The following is a 25268-nucleotide window of genomic DNA, read 5'->3' on the forward strand; positions in this document are numbered from 1 at the left end:
GTACGCCAAATGATCCTGAATGCCTGATTTCAGAGGAAAGCAGGATGGAGGATTTGGTTGAATCATTACACAATGCAAGTGGTATTGTTACGTCCCCAGAAAACGAATTTCGTAGACCAGAGCCAGGTGAACATGCCAACCCATCATACCGTCAGTTGATGACTAAGGTAGTAGATTATTTGGGCTGGGCCAGGCAAGGCCTACAGCCCAAATTGTCCAAGATGACCTTACAGACATACTGGACCATGGTCCTACTGGAGACCCAATTCTGCCTTTCCATGTGGCCTTACAAAATAGGGTGGCCAAAAATTGGGAGATGCCTGATTCTATTCCTCCAGTGAATAAATCCCTTCAAAATACCACCCTGCCAGTAGCAACCTCGGCTATCTGTCTAAACATCCCACTCCCGAAAGTTTGGTCATACAAGCAGCCACAGCTTCTAACAAACTTGCGTACCCGTCGATCCCTCCAGACAGGGACGATGACCATGTGGATGGCTGGGCACAGAATGTATTTTCAGCTGGGAGCATGGCATTAAAATCAGCCAACTCCACTTGTGCCTTGGAAAAGTTTTTGTGCACTCTTTGGGAGTGCATTGCAATGGCATCGGAGCACATATCGGAAGGGGAAGAAAGGGAAGGATTCCTAGCCATTGTTGGAGATGGAATGGAAGCTATGCAGGAATCCCTTGAATCTGGTTTGGACACTGTTGATGGTGTGAGCAGGTGCATGGCTACTAGCACAGTAATGCGTAGATTTGCATGGTTACGGAAGTCGGGTTTTGCACCAGACGTACAGAACAGTCTTCTGAACATGTCCTTTGACGGGTCTCACCTTTTTGGCAGCAAGGCTGACGAGAGCCTTGAGAGGTTTCAGACCTCAAAGGCAGCTGCCAAGTCGTTGGGAGCTGCTATCAGAGAACCTCAGCCCTTTCTTGCAACAAATCAATCTTGGAGGGGACGATCCTATCGTTAATACTCCTCCTCATATGGAAGAACGAGAGGAACGGCCAGTCAAATGGGCCAAAGGCCAGTCGCGGTGGACGAGCAAAACGTGCAAAGCCAGCTACAGCCCCTTTGCCATCAGCGGCTGCAGCAACCGCCACAAAACCACTTTGAGGACTTGCATCACAAAACACCAGTAGGAGGCAGGCTGTCGCAGCATCTGCAAGAATGGCGAACCATTAATTCAGATGTTTGGGCTCTAGAAATAATAGCCCAAGGTTACGGTCTTCCTTTTTTTAACGCAACCGCAAAGCAATCAACCAGGGAGACACCCTTTGAAGTTTTCGGACCCGCTCCTACAACCGGAAGTTCTAACCCTGCTGGAGAACGGTGCTATAGAACCGGTACCTGCATCGGAGAGGAACATGGGATGGTACTCCCCATATTTTTTGATCCCCCAAAAAGGACCGAGGACTGAGATCCGTCCTCGACTTAAACTTGAACAAGTTCCTCAGGAAGGAGAAGTTCAAGATGGTCACTCTTTCTCAGATCCTTCAGGCCCTTCAGATTCAGGACTGGTTGGTGTCATTGGACCTCCAGGGTGCTTATTTTCATGTGCCGATTCATCTCAAGCACAGAAAATACCTGAGGTTCGTGGTTGGCGACTCGCGTTATCAGTTTCGAGTCCTTCCATTCGGATTGACCTCCGCCCCAAGGGTCTTCACCAAATTGATGGTAGTAGTGGCAGCACACCTCAGGAGAGGGGGGGATTCATGTCTACCCCGATCTGGACGATTGGTTGATCAGAGCACGATCTGCTGAACAGGCACTGGATCACCTGAAAGTCACCTGCCACGTCCTCCAGTCTGGGCTTCTCCCTCAATTTCAAGAAGTCACAAATGACACCTCAACGGCTCCAATATATAGGAGCTGTGTTAGACACATCCCTGGGAAAGAGCTCGCCTCTCAGGTCGAGGGCTCAAGACATTCTTCAGATGGTTTCCAAATTTCAAAACACCCAAAATCTTCAGGCTTACGACTTCTTAAGGTTGTTTGGCCTCATGGCATCCTGCATTTTCTGAGAATGAGATCCCTTCAATGGGCTGTAAAGACTCAATGGTCCCAGTTCTCAGGTCGAATGACGGATCTTCTCCAGATTCCGAACAAGGTTTGTCAGGATCTTCTATGGTGGACTTGTTCAGAGAATATTCTGAAAGGAGAACCCTTTTGGTAACCATGGCCGGAGATTACAGTAGTGACAGACGCCTCACTCAAGGGGTGGGGAGCTCATGCCAACGATCTGACAATCAGCGGTCGTTGGTCTCCATCGGAGTCCAAACTACACATCAACCTTCCGGTGCTGAGAGCAATCAGACTAGCGCTGAAGGCTTTCCTGCCATCTGTCAGAGGGAAGAATGTCCTGATAATAACGGACAACACAGTGGCCATACATTTCCTAAACAAAGGAGGTGTAGAGTCACTACCTCTGTGCAGAGAGGCAATGCAGCTCTGGTATTGGGCAATTCAAGAAGGAATCTCTTTAACGGCAGTTCACCTAGCCGGAACAGAGAATATGACGGCAGATGGTCTGAGCAGGCAGAGCAGTGTCCCACAAATGGGAACTGGCTCAGGAAGTCATTCTAGAGATCGTCGCCCTTTGGGGAAACCCCTCAGGTAGACCTATTTGCGACCGGTATCAACCGAAAGTGTGAAAGGTATTGCTCAAGGGAATTTCCCCCGAGAGGAGCACTGGGGGACGCATTCGTGGTGGAGTGGAATTTCCCACTATTGTATACGTTCCCTCCAATTCCCGTCATTCCTCAGGTCATCAGGAGACTGACAGTTCGGGAGCTGCATGATCCTAATTGCCCCGGATTGGGCCAGGAGAACGTGGTACCCGGACCTTCTAGACATGTCAATCTGTCCTCCAGTACGTCTTCCCCAGAGAGAGAACCTTCTTTCTCAAATGGAGGGTCAGGTTCTCCACCCAGAGGTCAAAATGCTAAACCTTCATGCTTGGTATCTGAAAGGCTGTGATACAGGGATTGGAACCTTCCAGATGACGTTATGGAGGCGTTGCTTTCGGCAAGAAGGCCAGCAACAAAGTCTCTACCGTTGGAAAAAGTTTTGCAACTGGTGCAGAGAAAAGAATGTCAATCCTTTTCTATGTTCTATTCTAGAAGTACTATCTTTTCTTCTAACCCTAGCACATAGAGGTCTGAATGTTGGAACCATTAAAGGTTATCTTGCGGCGCTTTCCATCTTCAAGCGCTCGTCGGAAGAATGCTCCTATATCAAAATTCCTTTGATTGTACAATTCTTAAAAGGAGTCACCAATGTGTTTCCTCCTCACCCATTTCAAGTACCGATTTGGGATCTCAATTTGGTCCTAAAATTCTTAACGTGTGCTCCTTTTGAGCCTTTGCACACGTGTCCATTAAGATTCCTAACATGGAAAACTGCTTTCCTAGTTGCTTTAACATCTGCAAGAAGAGTGAGCGAATTGCAGGCACTGTCTTCTGGGCCACCCTATACTGTGTTCCATAACGACAGAGTTGTGTTGAAGGTTAAACCCTCATTTTTACCAAAAGTGGTATCTGAGTTTCACTTAAATCAAAAAATGGTATTACAGGCATTCTATCCTCCACACCATCCTAGTAAGGTGCAGGAAAGATTACACAGGTTGGATCCACAAAGAGCTTTAAGCTTGTATATCTCTAATCTTTCTAGGCTTATATTGGACAACCAACTGTTTATTGGCTACACAGGAAAAAGATTGGGTCAATCAGTAACAAAACGGACAATATCACGCTGGATTGTGCTTTGCATTTCGGAATGCTACAGACTGGCGGGAAAAGACCTGCCAGAAGGTTTAAGGGCTCATTCCACCAGGGGCATTGCTTCGTCTACAGCCCTGCAAAGAGGTGTTCCTATAAGGTCCATTTGTGAAGCAGCGACTTGGTCATCGCTGCATACTTTTTCAAAATTCTACAATGTAGATGCTTCCCAATCTAAGGAGCTACATTTTGGTAGAGCAGCCCTATACTCGGCCATCTGAAAATTTAAAAAAAAAGAAAAAAAATCGAATCCCTCCTCCATAAGAATTATCCTTACTGCTTTGGGAGTCTATCAAAGATGAGGAATATGTTGGAGGACACAATCCACTCAAAGAACAAGTTACTTACCAACTTGTAACGTTCTTTCGATTGGATGTTCCTCCAAAGTATTCCTCATCGCCCTCCCAACCTACCCCTCTGTAGATTTTTCCCAGGCTGTTGCTACTCCAACTCTCGCAAGGCAAAATACCGGTCTACCGGCAGTCTGCACAGTGGAAAATCGACAATGAAAGAGGGAAAAACAGAACTGAGGGCAACGGGCGCCGCACGTGCTACTTATACACCCGATGATGTCACCCTCGACGGAGGCCTTCGAGGGACCATCGACTCGACATCGACGCGCGGCGCCCTCTGCCAAATCTTTTCTGAAGCTGATGGAATACATCAAAGATGAGGAATACGTTGGAGGAACATCCAATCGAAAGAACGTTACCAGTTGGTAAGTAACTTGTTCATCTCCATGCTTTACAGTAAAGTTTAGGTTAGTGTATCTGAATTTCATAGTATAGACTATATTTAATTTTGTTGGGAAGAAGCATATTGACTAGTGTACTTTTGAAAATGTACATTATCACACGATCAAATGCTTTTGATGGCATACCTAGTTCTGTAACCTGCAGGTTGCATACATCCTGCAACTGGTGCTCAACCCCATACTCCTTGATATTCTATATTGTCAACCTGTTGCTTTATACCAGGTACCCTAAAAGTGAGATGACCGCCAACTACAATATTCCACCTAGTTTGGCCAGTTCTCTGCCTGCTACACAATCCACTCTTATTCTTTTTCCTCTTGCATAATAAATGCATTAGGCGAACTTAATGCTTACGCATAGTGATCAAGTTTAATCCAGTCTGGATATCTACAGATCTACTGCAATACCAAACACTGTAGTTGGCCCCTAGAGCTTGCTTTGATTGTATTATATATTACCACCTGCAGGAGCCGGCTGGCCGAACTGTTTTCAGAGCCTTTTTTATCATATATGTCATACAGCTAACCTTTTGCATTTGACAGATCCTCATCTATGGCTCTCAGTCATTTCGCCCACTTGCGAAGTTGAGTAGATCTTATGAAGGGAGAGCATGGCTTCACCAGGACCGCACTGGAGTCGATGCATGGTGGGCTGGAGTTTCTAGTGAGCGAGTCAGCTGGGTGCTCCCCTTCATGGGGGACTTAGCTACAATGATCTGATCTGAAGTTGTAGGCTGAATAGTGTAGATCCCTACCATTGGTGGGCTTAGGCATGCTCCTAAACAGTCAGTAACTGTCCCATCATGAATGGCCACATCTGCCCAGCAACATTCATTCACCGGAGATGTGGATTGAGACTAGACCGTTCTAGCCTGCTCCTCTGGCCACACACAAGCCGCCCCTTTGCCCCTGAAAGCCAGTTCACCCTGGTAAAGGGATTTCACATAATGTTCCTGGCCTGAGAAGACAGGAATTATAAATGACAGTATGGGTCAAGAGCTACCTTAGGGTGCTAGGCTCCTTTCTTTTTAGTAGCCATTCACGGCGAATGCAAAAGTGGAATGCCACACGGTACAAATTGCAGCTGCCACCAGATTGTCCTAGGCACATTGTCAAAGTAACGAAAAAAGCCATTCACAAAGCATTCCAACTTCACTGTAAGGTACGATATGTGCATTTGTAATATAAGCATTCACAAAGAGTGACTATCCAAAGAGACCGTCTCTTGGTACAGATACTCTTAGGTACTAGGCAAGCTTTACTTGCCTTCAAAATGTCAGGACTGCGTTGAAAATTAGCAGAAAGGGTGTCCCATAGTCTATGGAACGAAAGCAGCAAAAAGGAAAGATTTCTTAACAGCGATCATTCATTTCCCTACCTTCCCTGCCACCGTCCTCTCCATCCAAAAATGGTTCAACAAAAGCGAGTGGTGTTGGAGCCACAAGTCCACTTGTTTTAACCTAACCACATACAGGAGGTAAAGGGAAGGCATGCAAATATATAAGGTTCTTGCTTACTAAAACATTTTAACAATGCCCTTAACATACACTTGCACCATTCCCGCGTCAGTGTTTTTGTAATACAAATGTTTTGTTAAATTCACCGATTTCAGATTGGAACAGACACAACCATTATGCTCCATTTCACAACAAATCCTTATGTAGGTTGCATGTTAGTAATATGGTTTGCTGCATTGTGAATTAACAGTACTATATCACCCTGTTTCCTTTTTAGATTTCTTTGTCAACAAAAACCTCAGTTCCTGGGAAGCTAAAATGGGAAGTTCGTATATGTGTGTCAATCAGCAGACTATCGAAATAGCTGCAAATATTTCCATAAATGTGTTTGATGTAAGGGTCCAGCCATTCCTTGTGCAGAATGGAAAGTTCTCTACAGGTCAGTGATATGTTACTGGTGCAACAAAATGCTTTGCTTTCATGTACTTTTAATATGGTATAAAGCCTGGATTGGTTTGCAGCCTTTAAATAAAAAGATATATCCCTTGAACTGCCTAGTAAGTAACTATCAAAATACCTGAAAACGTCCCATTCTTTATGTCCTGTTTCAACATTTGGATTGGTTTTTTGTTCATATTTCTCTAGACCTAATGCATGTCAGTCAACTGTTTTCTACCCAAGCCCTGGTACTTAAACACATTCCATGCCTTTTCTTAAACAAGTTGGAGTCTAGAAATACTTTAACTGTCAAGATAATGGTCCATTGTGCAATATAGCATGACATTAAGTACCTGAGAATTTTCATCAGGTTGTTCAGATAGTTCCTGCTTTATCTGCTTTGTCGTATTAAACTTCTGCAGCTTCAGTTGTTAGTTTCAGTTGCAATAGTAATAGTGCCCCAACAATCTGTAAATCTATCTTCAAAGAATGGTGTAATGATGACACAAAGATATTGACCATAAACTGCATTCGACCTATGCCATCTTCAACTTTCTCTTCATAGTAACACCTCTCTGCACCATGAATGTTTAGCCTTCTCTTCAGTTGAATTGCTTCCTTGGCCCTCGCACACTGAACCACACATGGGCACATGGGGTAGAAATAATTAACAATGTCTTCACATTTTCTGGATATTTTGCTTTTATTCATTTTGATTTTAAAGTGTTGCTTAACCTAGCATCCTATGAAGATCTTCCTTGTGTATTGTAACCAATGGTGGCATGCCATTGCATTTGGCTTGCATCTTTGAATAACCTGAAGCTTAAACATGCAGTAACATTGGGCACAAACAATCCTTTAACATTTGAAGAGGCACCAGCCATAGGAACTGATGTGCATCCCATTCACTTGCACTCCTATTGAAACTTTGCACTGCCAGTTTGCTTCAGGAGAAGTCATATGAGGCTGCACATTGTACTAGGAAAAGTCTCTGGTACAATCCTATGCATGCTTCTATACTACTGATTTGATGATCTAACAGAAAACCAGTCCAACGCTCCCACACAAACTTCATAATGAAAATAGTCCCTTACTTATGAAATGATTTATCACATCCACCTTTCCACTCTTGGTACTATATAATTCTTTATTTAGTTTGGTTATCCTTTTGTACCCTGTTATGACCGTATCTCCTCACTGGTTTCAGGGGTGGGGGAGTAGCTGACTGTAATTGGTGTCTAAACTCTGGCCCAGTGGACAGTTTAGGATGCCATCCTAGCTTATAGTGAATGGGTGGGGGGTTAGGGGGGGAATTCTGGGAGTTGAGCGAAACCAATGAAGGTGGCATGGAACGTGTTCTAGGCTTAGTGTTGGAGAGGTGTGGGGTCAGGTGTCGGTGGCTTTTTGGCGTGTAATATAGTATACTTTCCAGTTGTACATTGAAAACAAGGAAGGAAAACCCAATTCGAATCTCAAGATACACATTGTAAGACCTTTTGGTAAGACTAATGCCCCTTTCCTGTATAAGCCTTCACTTTTTGTCCAAAGGGACTCGGGTCTGCAGGGATTGGTTTCTGCTCTATCTTATAGTTGCAGAAGCCTTTTGCATGTAAAAGATTATAAAGAGAGTATGAGAATTCTGCATATTTAGCTTTGATTATATGAGCTTGGAGGTGAATGTCCTAATTTTCCATTCCAATTCATGTAAACAAGGTTGATCTGAGGCATGGTTGTTGCCAATGCCTAAAGTATTTATAGTCATCAACAATCTCAAACTTCTTGCTATTCAGTAGCCATTTCGACATACTCAATTGTTTTTTTGCCCCGGTTTACAGCATAGGATTTTAGTTTGTACTGCATTGATCTGAAGGAGGTTTTTGTCTGCATATGCCCCTAAAGCAGACAGTATGTTTTGTAAACCTCCCCGGGTCTTGGACAGCAGCATGACATTGTCGGCTTAAAATAGCCACAACCGGTAATTGCCTATTAAAAGTGATTCCCATTACTACTAATTGGGGTGAATCAATGATTATTGCAGGAAACATCAAATGGCAAAAGCTGGAAGCCTCTTTGGCAGAAAGTTTTCAGGCTGCCAAGTAATTATCCAATGGCCAGAATAAGACATGAAATAGCAACCCAGTCAAAAGCCTCCATTGTGTTATGGAAACAACTAGACATTCTTCAAAGTGCTTTCAGATGAAAAAACGCCAGCCATACAAATATTACGAGACACTTCCAATGCAATGAACTTTTTTCTGAAAACTTGGATACAGGACTTGAAATAGAAACTGATAAGACACTTCCCTTGAAATGCTGCCAAAATCAAGCTCCAGCGGAATGATTGGCTAAAGACAATTGAAGAGAAAGAAAAGTATTCCATGAATCTCCATGGCGATATATGTGCCATCAATTAACTCCCTAGATAGCCGTCTCTATTCCTGGATCGAAAAGTCTGCGAGGTGTTTATGAAAATTAGTTTGAATATCCTCCCAACGTGAGGAAGACTAACGAAAACTAGACCACACCACTACCAATGACAGACCAATTCTGCCGCTTTTGTCTGGACTCGAATGCACCTGAAACATTGCATCATCTAATCATGTTCTTCCCTGCACTTGGTAAAAAAAAGTCTATTTGGGAATTTCTTTAAGATCACTACGCTGTAACTAGACGCTGCAAGCAGATGGGCATTGATGATGAGCAGACGAGACAAAAAAAATCAATCTTTACGATGACGCAATTTGTTCCCAATATTTTCGATTTGGAAAAAAATATATAGCTTTGAATCTAGTTTTCTTTTTTTCTTTTCGCTTGTTTGTGGATTTTACTATGTTACTCCAAATTGTTTTATGAGAATTTGCATAATTGAAGTATTTTGAAAGTTCACAAATGAAAAGTTTATTAATTATATCATTTTAAATAAAAACAAAAAAAAAGTTCTTAGAACAAGAGATCGCAAATATTCTTAAGCAGGCACATACTTTTGGATCCCCTAACCTGAGTCATTCAGTATAACGGGTTAAGCCCAAGTCAATGGGCAAAAGTCTTATATGGGCTGAAGCACTTCTGGTAGGTGAGTAGAAAAGTCTTTGCACAATGTTTGAGTCGTCTTTGAAGAAAAGAATCCATGTAGGGCCACAAGTTTAGGCTTGTTTGATCATTTATAATGTGCACCAGACACAAGGGTATCAGGACGCAGCAATTACAGGATATGCAAGGCTTAGGTTCAGTGTACAAAGTATAAAATGGAATAGTGCAGATACAGGAAATGGATGAGTCAGCGAATACAGTGTAAAAGATATACAATATACAGATGTACTAAGGTCCAAAACAAATGGGTACCGAGCAAGGTGTAATTCATACCTGAGCAGGTTTTACAAATCGGTAGACTTGAGCCAGTTAATATAGCTAAGGCTGAAATTCAGATAGGGTTGGTCTTCTCTAATGGGGAGTGGTAAAGAGTTCCATAGTTGGACCGCTTTGATGGGGAAGCTACATCCGCTTACCTTGGGGATTTCATTTGTTGTTTGTGAGTATTAGAAGATGCAAGCAACTCTACAATGAGAGGTACGTTCTCATAGACTTTACAGTACCTTTGTATTGAAGAAAAAGTGCAGCAGATCATTCCGGTGCCTGTGCAGCTATGCAGATCTCGCTGTTCCTGGGCCTCAGTCGTGTGGACAAGAGGGAGGACTTCTGGGGACACCTGCACTGCAATGAGACTGTCGCTGCTCGCAACCAGCAATCTTTCCAACAAGTGGCACTTCGGTGTTTCAGCTCCTCGCGACTACCGCAAAAAGCAACACTGTGGTTTCCGGTTCTCTAGATGGACTTTCCTTGCTTATGGGTCCCGCACTCTGTCGGGGCTCGGGCTCAGTCGGTCCTGCTTCCTGAGAGTCGGGAGGATCTTCCTGGAGCTCTTGGCCAACTTAAAAGCTACGCACACAATCTGGTGTTACTCTCCCTGGCGTTTCGGTTTCCAGCAGCAACTGTGTGGCAATGCAACTAGCTCTGAGAAAATGTTCAGGTGGCTTACTTTGGAGTTGATTGGTCCCACCAACTCAAGGGGAGAAGTTGTCCTTGCAGGGGCTTCTTTGTCGATACGAATTTGGAGTTTCAGCACAGCAGCAGGGCTTCACTGGGCAAACCAATTTTCCAGGAGTTGCAGCAGGCATCCTCCAGTTCTTCGGTTCCTTCGTCCACTGGTTGACTCTGCCTTCCAAGCCAAAAGCCTCGCTTTTATTCAGTTTGCCCATTTATTCCAGCCTAGCTGTCACTCACCCAGCAGGGTGGCTGTCCTTGCCAGTCAACTGGCCAACTATTGCAGAGTGCATTTGGGTCTCCTAGGAGACTAAGCAGAGTGAGTTCAGGCACCTCACTTACTTCCTGCCCCCTCCAGACACTCTGGAGCCAGAGGCGGGCTTCACTCGTGAATCCCACCAAAGGCAAAGCGAGCAAAAGGACCAAACCTGGTTTGGCGCGCAGAGTAAATCTCAACAAGGACCTTTCCACAAAGAAATGGTGAAAAAAGACCAGGGCCAGTTTGACAAAAAATTGCACCCTTGGGTGCATTACTGCAGCTGTGAATGCAGCCCGCGTTAAATGCACACCACGGTAGTTAAAAGAAAACCACTGCCACCAGCCATTCATCGAGGAAAGGGTAACATAAAATAGTTACATGCGAAGCTAGACAAATGGGCTACTAAGTAACCCCTCCGCCACCCTATTGTAAGAGTGGGTGCTGGGTCTAGAAAGCTACAAATGTAAGTAAAGTCAGTTTCACTTTACTGCTCTGGGAAACAGTAGTTTATCCCAGGAAAGGTATTGAAACATTTGGGAAATCTGAAAGACTTCCCTGTGTCACTGCACTGAAGGTGCTGTGACGCAATGTAAAATATGATGGCTATGGAATTTGTCAGACTCCATAACCAAAAGAAACAGTTCAAAAATCACATTAAAATACGAGAGAGTGGAAAAAGGGTCTCTCTCCCTCTAGTTTAAAATAATAAAGTCCTCAAAATCCAGCAAAGTTGCTGGGGGTCTCTAAGGTGGAGGGAATTGGCACATTTCTGAGAATTATCCCTAACAGCCGCTATAAGAAGCCCAGCCTTTGGTCTGCCCTTGTCTTGTTTGGTAACAGGTATCACAAGGATGGAGTAGTTCCATACAGGAGTTTTAACCAACCACGTTTCCTGAAGTGCAATTATGTCGTAATCTTGCTCCAATTGCAAGGGCTAATTTTGAAGTCGCTTTTGATCTTGAGACAAGAGCTGAGCTTGAGATCTTTCAAATTAACCTTCACGCAAAAAACCTTACATGAAATTCTTGAAGGCGACTACACTATCTGTAGAGGGTTTAAAGTTACAAATTCTTTTGACCTCTGGATCTTTAATTGAATGGGTTCATAGGAGAGGGTGAATCAAAGATCGAAGCTTGCCATATGGTATTAAGCACTATTCCTGATTTTATCCGCAAACTGGCTGCAGTGAGGTTGGTGTCGCAAATGAATTCAACTTGGTCTGTCGGAGGATGAGGGGCCCTTTTAAGCTGTTATCATTCAAAATGTTCAGTATGCATGTCCTGTTAAGATTACTTATTAAATGTAGAATGGATGTCTCTCCTACTTATAAAGTATGCAAAAATGAATTTTGTTTATGTTCACCTTTTAGATTTGACGGAACAAGTTAAGTTTGATGGGGGGGAGGGTTTGTTGTCAAGTGGACAGCCCATTGGTTCGAAGTGGATTTCGTAGAAGGATCCATTGTCAAGTTGTTGCACCCTGCTTTGTTTCCTAGCTGGGACTGCATTCTGAAAATATTGCCGTACAGATTTTTCAATTTCTTCTCTTAATTGATCTAGAGTGCAAAAATCAAGGTTTTGGATTAGCAATCCTAACCTGGTCACTATTAGGTATGCTGTTGGAGCCGTGAGATCTAAATGATTTGCTTTCTGAAATTCTATTTCGTTTAATAAATGATCTAGAGGTTCTTCAATATTTATGGTATTGCTTACTCAGGAATTGTTCATATTCTGATTGAGTCGAGCAATATCAGTATATTATTTAGTGATGGCCGCACTGGCATTCTTATGTATCTTTTGGACTCAGCCTGATTGTGGAGAGGGGCCGTTTTGATGATCTTACTCTTTTTATTGGTGGAGTCTGAAGAGACTGCTTGAGTTTAGAGACTTAAGTGGGTTTTGAAAATATAGTAAAGTCACCTGACCTTTTGGCTGCTTTGTCTATTTTCTTCTGCAAAATCATTAGCAGATTGTTTGTTAGAGGCAAAAGATGAAATGGTCATAGCAACTGCAGCACTTGAGCAAGAGACTTGTAATACTTTGTTTTTACTGCTTAAGGCTTTGTCAATAGTTGGATTGAGTTGAATGTTTCTAATGTTCCATTGATGGAAGGCTCAGTTGACAAACAGACCACGGAGTCATTATGTAGATGAACTACAGGAACAACTCCGGACTATTGCACAAGCCGGATCCATATCCTTTTTATCTGTAGCATCTTTCGTTTTCATATTTTGGGCTTGCACTCATTTTTGCAGTAAAGCCATTTGTGTTCATTTTCAAATCTATTGATTAATAGTCTAAACATAGAAGACAAAGCTACATTCATGACTAACAGGGTGGCTTGAAGTAAGGGGTCAGAACTAGGGGGGGTCAGGAGTTGGAGAATGAGTCTTGGATCTCCAACGGTTTTCTCGATTGGGAAATGAGAGGGATAAGGCAGATGAATTGTTCATTGCAAATTCGAACATAATGGGGGGGATTGGGACTGGTGACTCTGAGATGGAGCAGAATTAAAATGTTAGCCAACAGACAGGGCATTGCACTGGTAGACTCAGTTTAACTCCGGCCACATCTTGATAGGCTAGTCAATTTCTATTAAATCATTCGTGAAGGCAGAGAAAGGATGAGCATGGACAAGCACCGTGACTGAGGAAGTGCAAGCTTGATCAAGGACCTCCACGTTCAGAGAATTTTTTGCCAAGGAGTTAGTTGATTGGTAAAGAACAGGGTTCAAAGGAAGTAGAGCCATAGTAATTTCACTGAGGTTTGGAACAGAGGGAGAGTGAATAGACCTGTTTGTCTTTGATCAATTGTTGGGGCAGAGTTGTTTGAGAAAAAGAATTGCAAGACACTTTCTTGAGTGCGGGGTATGCGATAGCGACAGGCAGTTGAGGCTTAGAAGCATCGGCAGGATAAAAGGAGCAGATATCAGAAGAAATGGATTGAGCTTGCGCCTGCGTGAGTGGTGCCTTTGATTTAGCATGAGCAGTTATAGTGACATCTTTTAACAACTTTATTTAACGTTGCACGAGGTAAGCACATACAAATCATACAGCATATTTAGCACATTACATGCATACATATCATGGTACCATAATTTCGGTATTTTCACTCTCCACCTTGTCTGTTAAATATTGCTTATACCTGGCCCATATATTCCTCGGTTTTGAGGAGGGCAGCACCGAATCAATATACAGTTCTTCTGTATCTTTAGTCCATAGCATGTCGTTGTCCCAATCTGCCTTCGTCGGGGGTTTGCACTTTTCCACCTCATAAGTATCACTCTCTTTGCAATCAATAGGCCAAGGTTTAGCAGCTTTCGCCAGGTTGGGTCCATTTTCCCTGTCACGCCCAATAAACATAACCGTGGTAACCATTCTACTGGTTGATCTGCCATTTCGTCTAGAGCTGCACACACCTCCTTCCAGTATTCGCCTAATTTTATACATGCCCATAGCATATGATGAATGTTCGCGTCTTCAGCCCCGCATCTTGGGCATTCCCCCGACAGAGCGGGGTAAATTAATCTGAGCTTAGCTGGGGTGTAGTGGGTGCGGTGTACTATTTTGTAGTGTATTAGCCTATACCTGGCGTTGCAGGATATATGTTTAGTGAGTTCACAGATCTTAGCCCACTCGTGATCATCGATTTGCTGTTCGAGATCCTGTTCCCATTTGGCTTTGGATGCGCTTTCAGGTATCGGGCGTGTTTGCATTATAACTTTGTACAGTGCTGAGGCTGTGATTTTCTGTGTCCCCCCTGTGAACATATACCCTAATCCCATATTAATCTCCGGTTCATTGGGAAAGGTGGGGAGTAATTTTCCCATCGTTGCTTTCACCCTCATATATTGTTTTTTATAACAGTTGGACCTTCCCACCGTTTCCTGGATGTCTTCCCATTTTACAAAGAGCTTTCCTGAGAATAGTTGTCCCCACTGGGATATACCTTTGGAAGACCAGTGTGTGGCCACTTCCCCGTCTAGAGTAAATGGTGTCCGAGGATCTCCCCAAATCGGCATACTCGGATGATATAGCCTGTCTTTACCATATATGTCTGCCAGCTTGACCCAGGCCGTAACCGTCACCTTAGTGGGGTCTATGGAGTTATGATGTGTGTGTGATGTTGTGGTCATTTGGTGTAGTGCGGTAATTGCCTCTTGTTCAGTTGTGCCTAGCGATGGGGTACCTGGATCGATGAAGACAGCGGCCCATTGCGCTGCGTAGTGCGCCTGTGCTGATAAGTAATATAACTCTAGGTCAGGTGCTGTTAGCCCCCCTCTGGTGTATGTGTTTGTTAACAACCTCCAGCTCAGCCTGGGGTGCCCCCCCCACACAAAGGAGATACACGCACCACTCATCCTTGTAAACAGGGCTCGGCCCGGCCAAACCGGCACAGTGCTAAACAAATAAAACAGTTTTGGTAACACTATCATCTTAATAAGGGCTATTCTTCCCATCATCGAGATTGGTAGAGCGTCCCAACGCTTTATCTTAATACATAATGCGTCCGCCAGCGCGCTATAGTTCAAGGCCCGTGTCAATTGTGCTGTTCTGGCTATGTGTGCCCCCAGGTATTTGATATGCACAGGGCTCCAAATGAGGCCATGTAGATCATTAGGTACCACGGTATTTTTTGTAAGCGGGAAGATCTCCGATTTGGATCGGTTAAGACGCAGGCCCGAGAAGTCTCCAAATTTATTAACTTCAGCGAGAATTTTGGCTAGCGTACGATCTGGATCCCGTAAGTACAACAAGATGTCGTCAGCATAAAGATTGATGATATGGAGTCTACCCTCTACCCTCAGACCAAATGTGCTGTAGCGTGACCGCAGTATATCCGCTAGTGGCTCTATCACCAGGGCAAACAGCAGTGGCGATAGAGGGCATCCCTGCCTGGTTCCACCGAATAATTCTAATATCTCCGTCAGAGTGCCGTTGACTCTAATCTTGGCGTAGGGATGCGCATATAGTACCCGTATCCACTTCATGATATAAGGGCCAAACCCATAATTTCTAATAACCCCGAATAGAAAGGGCCAATAAACTGTATCGAATGCTTTATGCATATCAAGAGACACTGCCACTCCCTGTGTTTCGGGGGCTAATTTGGACAATATATTGTAACATCTCCTAATATTCGTTGCCGTGGATCTGCCCAGGATAAACCCCGCTTGGTCTTGGTGGACCATATGGGGCATAAGTGATGATAATCGGGTTGCCAGTATTTTCGCAAAAATCTTCGCATCCGTATTAATTAATGACAGGGGTCTATACGAGCCGCATTCCTCTGGTGGTTTACCTGGTTTAAGTAAGTGTAATCACCGCCTCCCTGGTGGTCTCAGGTAATTCCCCTTTGTCTAAGGCCTCTACCCAGACGGCGTGTAGCCTAGGAACCAAGATAGAACTGAATTCCTTATAAAATTCTGCTCCGAGGCCATCCGTCCCTGGCCTTACCGTTAGGCAAGGCTTTTATAGCTTCTGCTATCTCTGCCTCCGTTATCGGATTCTCAAGTGATTCTCTAGTAACATCTGCTAATAATGTTGTTGGTATGCGGGAGAGATATTCATCAATCTCCTCTTCCGTTGCATTACATTGAGGGGAGTACAATGCCTTATAGTATTCATAGAACACCTCCTGTACTCTAGCATTGTCGGTGGTAACTGTGCCGTCCTTTAGCGTTATGCATGGTATTGTTGCATGGCCCCCCTCACCCCTTATTGTTCTGGCTAATAGTCTACCTGGGCGCTCACTTTCCCCGTATCTGCGGGCAGCTCTTGGCCTGCCGAAATATCGGATCTCACGGTCCGCCTCTTCCTTGTATTCGTCTAATTTTAGCTTAATCTCCAAGCTCAGTTGTGCGGATGATGTGTGTGCATATAACGATTGAAGAGAGGCTATGTGTGTTTCCAGGCGCGCCAATCTTCCCCTGATATCTTTGAGGACTCCCGCCTCTGTGGAGATTGAGTTACCACGAATACAGACTTTAAACGCCTGCCACAATATGGCCTGGCTAGCTACTGAATTCTCATTTATGTCAAAATAATCCTGTATGTATCTTGTCAGTGCAGTTTTGTACACCAGGTCTTGTAGGGCCGCCGGTTTGAATTTCCATGGTGCTCTCCCCACTTTAGCATCTGGAATGCACAGCGTTATCTGTATCGGGGAGTGATCAGAATATGTTCTGGGATAGATGTGTACGTTCTCAGTCCATGTTAACACCTCATCATCTACCAGCCATAGATCAATTCGAGAATGCATGTCATGTACAGTGGAGTAATATGTATATTCCCTTTTCAGCGGGTTTAACACCCTCCATACATCCTTCACATTCAGGTCAGCCATGTGGGTGAGTATATTCTGCGCCGCTCTCGACAATGCCCTCTGTTGTGTTGAGGTACGATCTAGATGTGTGTCAAGAATCGTGTTAAAATCCCCCCCGATTAACAATCTGGCCGTGGGATAAGATGCAAGTTTTCCAAATAATGTTGTATAGAACTCTGCATCGTCTATATTGGGGCCATATACATTTAATAGGACCACCTCTTTGTCACCTAGGGTGCCATGAAGTAGTACGTATCTTCCTTCAGGGTCACAATCGGCGGTGCTGCAAGTAAACGGGAGGGCTTTGTGAATTAAAATGGCCACCCCTCTAGCCCTTTTGGAATATTTGGTGTAGTACTGATGCATCCCCCAATGTGCAACCAATGGACCCGCGTACTCAGGCCCTATGTGGGTTTCCTGCAGGAAGATGATTTTAGGGTTCTGTCTGTTGACACAGGCAAATATTTTCCTCCTCTTGACTCGAGCCCCCAAACCTCTAACATTCCAGCTCAGCATTTTAATAGTGCCTGTGTCGTGTTCAGCCATTATCTATAACACAGGTGTGGCCATGTGTTTGATGGTGTATGTGTAGTGCGTGCTCTAGAACCAAAGTGCTATGAACCAACGTGCTTTTTGTTCTTAAACTTCCCAATGCAGAACCAATTCCCGCAAAACCTTTCCACACCCTCCCCCCTCCCTCATAGTTCCCCGAACTCCAACTATGTACTTCAATGTTTCCCCACCCCCTCCCATCCCACGTATTGTGCACCTGCTACAGGGGGAACTGTGGCGAGTGCAAGTGCCCATGCCTTTTCGTTTCGTTAACTCAGTCCAGGTTCTTCATGTTGCTCTCACTGATGATGACACATGCGGGACTTTCTCCGATCTTCGTGATTTGCAATGGTCGATATTTCTTCCCTATTACTTCCGGCTCCCTTGGAGGGGGCCCTGCTATTACATGAGTCTAATGTTCTCCATTGACGTGCTTGTTGTCGGATAACCCTCTAGTTCAGGGGACATTTCCATTCGTCTTTTGTGCGGTTGGCTCGGTTATACGGGTTTCAATGAAATTTGCCGCCTCATCTGGGAACGTGAAGAAATATGTTTTGTTTTGATGCTGGATTTTCAATCTTGCCGGGTAGAGCATTGCATATTGTACCTGACGGGCCCGGAGTAGTTTCTTGACCTCTATGAACTGCTTTCTCTCTTGCTGAACCGCCAGCGTGAAGTCTGGGAAGATGCGGATAACGCTGGTTTCCCATCTCAACTCTTGCTTTTCTCTAGCAGCCTTCAGGATTAAGTCTCTGTCACGATAATTTATCAGTCTCGCTATTATAGGCCTAGGGTATGCACCCGGTTTCGGTTTTGGGGCGAGCGATCTATGTGCACGTTCTACAATGAACATTGCCGACCATCCAGGGTCCCCCAGAAGATTGCGAAGAAGGTCCTCCACTGCCTTTTCCATGGATCCTTTTATTGCTTCCTCCGGTATTCCGATAATGCGGATATTATTTCGCCGGGATCTAGCCTCCAAATCCTCGCATTTAGCTTTTACTGTTCCCAGTTCGATTGCCATCGTGGAAACTGTGGTCTTCAGGGTCTCAAGTGCATCTTCCGCGCCAGATATCCTCGTCTCTGCTTCGGTCATTCGTGATGTAGTTTTATCCAGCTGTGATCTGATAGTGGCAACGTTCGCTGTTATTCCATCGAGTTTTTCGTTTAGGGAGGAGAAGCCCTGTTGCATAGCTAAAAAAACCGCCTGGGGGTCCATCATCGGTGGTGGAGGAGCCATTTGTTCCAAGGGGGAAACCTCCTCTGTTACCGTCCGCTCGGACTCCTTGCGCATTGTCGTTGTATATCTGTCAATGGCTCCTGTTCCCTTCTTTGGTCCAAAACCTTTGGGCATCGTTCTTATTTCCTCCCTGTCAGAAGCCCCGGGTCAGCGAACTCCAACAAGTAATCGCCTTGGGATTTGCACTGTGGTCAGAGGGTGCCCTATGTTTCCCGAGGGGTTGGCGTGAGCAATGTCTAATCTTTCCTCGGCACAGTACTCAGTATTTCGGGGGCCCTTTACTGACGGTGGTATCGCTTAATCAATGCATTAACTATACAGTTCTTCGCAGGCGAAATTGCCGTAGGCCTCGCACATGGGGTGAATCAGGACGTGTTTTATATCATGAGACCTCCGCCGTTTCAATGTGTTTTCCTAAGCCCCCTCCTGTCTGTTCGCCAAGGCTGCTATTCCCATGTCCTGGGATCAGGGCACAGTTCAGTGTTCCTTCAGTTCCTGCCCATATGGCCTTGCCCAGCTTAATGCGTAGTTTGGGAGGACCCAGTCCAGCGCGGGGCCCAGGGACCAGCCACAGGGCTGTGACTATCACCACCTCCCAGCGCCTCGGTGCGCTCACCGGAGTGGCTGTCGCCAGATGGGGTACCCGCCAGGGGGGGCCCGGCTTCCTACAATTGTCCGCCTACCTTGCAAGTTCCCCTGGCAGCCGCTGCAGGGCTCTGAGATGTCCGCCTGGTTCCAACAGGCTCGAGAACGTCCTCGAACCCCCTCCGTGGGAGCGTGTGCACCTTGCTCGGGGTTCGCTGTTTCCCAGTGCGGGTGCTAGTATGCCAGCCCCGCTGCAGCGCCCGCGGTCCTCTTCTCGTGTCTATCTGGGCGCAGCCGGTGGCATCAGGAGGAGTTCTCCACTACTCCTCGTCTTTCGGATCATACGCGGCGCGTCTGCCATGCGGCTCTGTCGGTTGTTTCCCGGCCGCTGCTCGCGTAGATTGGGGCCAGGCTCCTCCCACCTTTCCGGGCCGCGCCTCAGGCTGCTCCGTCCTTCGGCGCGTGTGTCGGTGGTGTGGCCGCCGCTTCGGCCCTACACCAGCCCGGGTCCTGAAACCCCGCCGGGCGGTTCTGTATACCCTGCCACACGTCTCTGGGGTTTGTCGTGAAGAACCGGACTATATCGACGGATATCTCGGCATTACGGCCCTCGTCCTCGCCGGAGCTTACACACGAGCGGCCATTTCCAGTCGTGCGTAACAGCGCCCCCATAGTGACATCTTTTAAAGGCGCACACTTTAAACTCTTCTAAGGTGCCCATTTTAGAAAGCATATCACTTTTGTGTGTAAAAGATTAGCCGAAATGTCAACGGCATGCACATAAATAAATGGAAAAAACAAATATTGAAGTAAAGCAAAAACAAAATTAAGCTAGATAATTATTGAAGCACTGACATATTGAAGAGAGCAAGTGACTCAGTGATGCAGCAGATGTCTGTTAAACTCTGCAGCTTGTGAAATTGCAGAGTAATCAAATTAAAGGGTTTGCTGCACGCCCACCCAGACCAAACATCCCTTCCAAGCTCTTCACAATGCGCGTGCATCTTGATGAAATATAGTTTGTGGGAAGGTGGGAGGAGCCAATCCTTAGTGAATCTATAAACAAAAACAGATATGCATTAAATAGTGTATTAAATGGAATGTTCTTGAGTAAAGGGCTGTAAGCTGCTTTATAAGTGGTTCAGTGTCCATTAAGAGCACTGCATACCAATGCAATCCTTTGGAAAGTTCGTAAAGCAGAGCAGCAGGGAAGCAGAGACCAGCCGAAACAGCTCTCCCATGCCCTTTCCAATGCGTCCGCACGCTGATGTGCGCACACCCTGTTGAAATAGGGTTTGTGAGAAGGTGGGAGGAGCCAATCCTTAGTAAATCAATGTAATCCTTTGGAAAGTTCATAAAGCAGAGCAGCAGGGTATCAGAGACAAGCCGAAACTGTAATAACCTTATAAAAATAAAGCACTTGAAAGCAGATTATCTTTTGGCAATTGTGAATGAGACCTACCTTCTCTTCAATCAGCACTCTCGGGATAGAAGCTACAGGGAATTACCTGAAAACCCCTCCTAAACCCAGCCAAAAGGTTAGGCTGAAGTGGAATCTCCAGGGGAAACCCCGAAGGGAAAAAAAACCCGTGATGTGCTGCTGGAGAGCGTGGATTCCTGTAACGACAGCTGAAGGATCACGCCTTTGGGAATGTTGTCTGTAGTCTTATCAGGTAGGATTCTGGGTAAGAAGAGTAGAGGTAAAGGTAAGTCTGGGTCCAGATTTCTAATCCAGAAGAAGGGAAGTAAAAGAGGAGGAGGCTTACCCTGAAGACCTATTCCTTTTTAGGCTTCTGTATTTCTATCTGGTGGGAAATGCAGAACAGTTTCCTATTGCCAAATACAACAGATTTAGAGAATGTAATAAGATACCGTTCAGAATAGAAGTTGAAAGAATTGGAATGGATCTTACCCACAGGAATAGCCCCAGGGAGATATGGATAAGCACAGAATGAGAGGCTAACACTAGTAGAAACCGAAGGCAGAATGTTGTGTCCTAATGGGCGTTTATACAAACAAGATTAGAAAAAGGAGAGACCTCCACAAGAAAGCCGGACTCAATGTTAGAAAGAGAGGAATCACTACCGGTAAACGTAGCTGTGAAAACAGGAAGGTTTCGTCTACTCGATCCGGATGGCAAGGATACCAATCAAGATTTCTACAGTTCAGAACAAAGGAAGAAGTAAATGAAAGTGAAAGTTGGAATCAGTAATCTATGATAGCTGAAAATAGGAGAGAGCGAACTCGCAATGCGCAGCGCGACTCTAAGGAGAGAAGCAATGCGTAGGACCGAAGCTCCAGCTGCCGGATATTCCTTTCCGGAAGTCGGGGGCGGGGCTACCCATGCAGTCCGGTGAACTCTAAAAACTGGTGTGCTGCTTGCAGTTTCGGGTACCTCCATGTTGGAAATTCCGAGTCGAACAGCGGGAAGTGAAAACTGGAGACAAGGAGCAGCGGGATCCAAGTGGACAGCTGTAACAGTATGCCCCCTCTTAAAGTCACTACCCCCTGGTTTCCCAGGGTGATTCTTGTGAAATTGTCTAATTAGTCGCAGAGCATGGATACTGGATTTAGATTCCCAAGTACGATCAGAAGGGGTGTAGCCCTTCCAATCCACTAAGTACTGTAATTTCCCATGGTGAATACGTGAATCACACAAGTCTGAGACTTCATACTCTGCACTGGTATCCAGCATAACTGGAGGGGGATGAGAAAGCACCACCGGATGGAAATTACTTCTAATGTCAGGTTTCAGCTGAGAGACATGGAAGACCGGATGTATCCGTGCCCAGGTCTTGGGAAGTTTCAACTTAAAGGCTGCAGCGCCTATTGCCGAAATCACCCGAAAAGGCCCCATAAATTTCGGTGAAAATTTGGAAGGTCGAAGATGTCTAGGCAAAAATCGTGAAGATAACCACACCAGATCCCCAGGTTGTATTACCGGAGCTTTAGATCGGAGGCGATCAGCCATCTTCTTTGTTCTGTCTTGAGCAGTCTTAAGTGCCTGGAAGGCTGCGTGTTGACCCTGGTGTATCTTCTCCAGGAGAACTTTCACATCTGGACATTTGTCATCCATAACCCTCTTGTCAGGGAATGAGGCAGGGTGAAATCCATAGGAACAAAAGAAGGGAGATGTTTTAATTGCTGAATGGTGTGCATTATTGTAAGCATATTCAGCCATTGGTAACAAACCCAACCAGTTGTCTTGTGCTGCTGATATATAACTCCGAAGGTATCCTTCTAGGGTCTGATTAAGTCTCTCGGTCTGACTGTTGGTTTGTGGGTGAAAGCCAGAACTCAAAGCCCGGGTGATGCCCAAAATTCGACAGACCTGCTTCCAGTATCTGGACGTGTATTGAGAACCTCTATCCGAAATTATGGTCTCTGGTAGGCCATGCAGACAGAAAATACGAGAAATGAAGGTTCTAGCCATTTGAGCCGCCAAGGGAAGACCGGTGAATGGGAGAAAATGAGCCAGTTTGGTGAGTGAATCAACAACCATAATAGTAGAACATCCTTCGGAGATGGGGAGATCCACAATGAGGTCTGTAGAAATGATTTGCCAAGGCCGTGTAGGTATTGGCATCTTTACCAGAGTTCCAAAGGGTGAATGTCTTGGGCTCTTATTTTGGAGACAAACCGGGCAAGACCTGACGTATGTGACAATGTCATTCCGCATTAATGGCCACCAAGTATCGGGAGATTAATTTGCGGGTATTCACATTACCTCTATGTCCTGTGGATTTTGAGTCGTGGCACATAGTTAGAACCTCCTTTTGTAAGGATTTGGTGGGTACATGGACCTGTTTCCCATGAAAATAGCAACCGTCCTTTTTCGACAGAAGATTCAACTCCTTAGTCAGCCTCTTTAGGACAGAGGGTACAGAACTTAATTCCAAGCGTTTAAGAAAATCTGTAGTTTTATATTTCGTTTCAACGCTCAGGATACCGCGGGGGAAAAAGGTTCTGGTTTGACTGGACATTGAAAAGAGATCTCCTTTCGTGACAAGGCATCCGATTGCAAATTGTTTCTTCCGGGAATGAAAGAGAATGATCCTGAAAGGAGAAAAAAAATGAGCCCATCTGGCCTGACGGCTGTTACAGGTCTGGGAATATTGAAGAATCCTTACATTTTGATGGCGGTACGGACCTCTACAGGAAACTGTGCTTCCAGCAACAAATGTCTCCACTCCTCGAAAGCCATTTTGATCGCCAATAGCTCCTTCTCGAACGGTATAATTCAATTCTGCTGGAGCGAGGGTTTTGGACAAATATGCAATGGGCCGTTCAAGCCCTTGATCATCTTCTTGTAGGAGAACCGCACCCAAGGCATACTGAGAGGCATCTGTTTCGAGAATGAAAACGGCGTGATTGATCTGGCGTCATAAGTATGGGTGCCGATGTGAATCTCTTTTTTAAGGTATAGAAAGCTTTTTGTTTCCTCATTCCAGACATATGGAACTCCTTTTTTTCAAAAGGTTGGTTAAAGGCTGAGTAAGCCGAACAATTAGGGATACACCGACGATAAAAATGTGAGAATCCAACGAAACGTTGAATCTCTTTGATAGATCGAGGGTTAGCCCAATTCTGGACTGCCTTAACCTTGTCTGGATCCATTGCGATACCTTGTGCCGAAAGGATATAACCCAGATAGGTCACCTGGGACTGATGAAAGAAGCATTTCTCTAAATTGCAGAATAAATGATTGCACTGGAGTCTGTATAATACCTCTCGGACATGGGTTTGATGTTTAGAGGAATCCTTAGAAAAGATCAGGATATCATCCAGGTAGACGATGACAGTGTGTAATAGATCGGAAAATAGGTGGTCCATAAATCGCTGGAAGACGGCCGGGTCATTGGACAATCCAAAGGGCATTACTTGGTATTGAAAATGGCCAAAAGGTGTCTGGAAAGCCGTCTTCCATTCGTCTCCCTTTCTAATCCTGATCAGATGATAAGCGCCCTTTAAATCCAGCTTTGTATAAATGCGGGCTCCTTTGACAGCCTCTAAGATATCAGGAATTAACGGCATCAGATATCTGTCTGGAATAGTGATCTTGTTCAATCCCCTGAAATCAATACAGGGTCTGAGTTCGGAAGTATTCTTCTTGGGCACAAAGAAAAGAGAAGCGGCCGCTGGAGATGTGGATTCGGTAATGAGTCCATTACGTAAATTGAGGTCAAGGTATTCCCTAAGAGCAACCTTCTCGGAAGAGGAAAGTATGTACATTCTTCCGGAGGGTAAAGGCTGGTCTGGGATCAGATCAATTACACAATCATCTTTGTGATGAGGGGGAAGTAAAGAGTAATCGGAGGATGAGAAGACCTCAGAAAATTCTTGGTACTCGAGAGGAAGACCGATTACAGACCCGATAATTGTAACTTGTCTGTTATCCTCTATTCGTGGATGACATATCATGCTAGTTCTTCCCAGACAGTTATGGAGGCAAAACTCAGAACCCAAAAAGAGTGAACCTGCTGCCCAATTAATATAGGGATTATGTCTCCATAGCCAAGGCAGTCCTAGGATAACAGGGTAATGAGCAGTTCGTATCACATCCATGGTAATGACTTCCTCGTGTGTAGCGATGGACATAGCTAACGGACTGGTTTGGTTGACAATTGGCCCGGATGTTAGTGGACTACCATCTACTCTTTCCACCGGGATAGCTTCGCCTTTCGGGACTAAAGGTAACTGATGTTTAGCCCAAATTTCATCAACAAAATTTCCGGCTGCGCCACTGTCTATGTGCCGGAACCTCGGTCATCTTCTGGGTCCCAAATGAAAAAGTGATATGTAGAACCAACATTAGAGAGTGAGAATGCTGGCTCCCTT

The 25268-nt window shown here is 45.1% G+C and overlaps 1 protein-coding gene across 2 annotated transcripts in view; it reads left to right on the plus strand.

Moving 5' to 3' along the window:
* Nucleotides 1–25268, plus strand: part of LAMP2 (lysosomal associated membrane protein 2) — an 868131-nt gene that overhangs the window by 584181 nt on the left and 258682 nt on the right. For both annotated transcript variants that reach the window (XM_069612679.1, XM_069612680.1), the window contains exon 8: nucleotides 6270–6431. In XM_069612679.1, coding sequence (XP_069468780.1) covers nucleotides 6270–6431 — 162 coding nt within the window. The remainder of the gene's footprint in view (nucleotides 1–6269; nucleotides 6432–25268) is intronic.

The sequence above is a fragment of the Ambystoma mexicanum genome, chromosome 5p (assembly GCF_040938575.1).
Source record: "Ambystoma mexicanum isolate Mex_15411 chromosome 5p, UKY_AmexF1_1, whole genome shotgun sequence".
NCBI lineage: Eukaryota > Metazoa > Chordata > Amphibia > Caudata > Ambystomatidae > Ambystoma > Ambystoma mexicanum.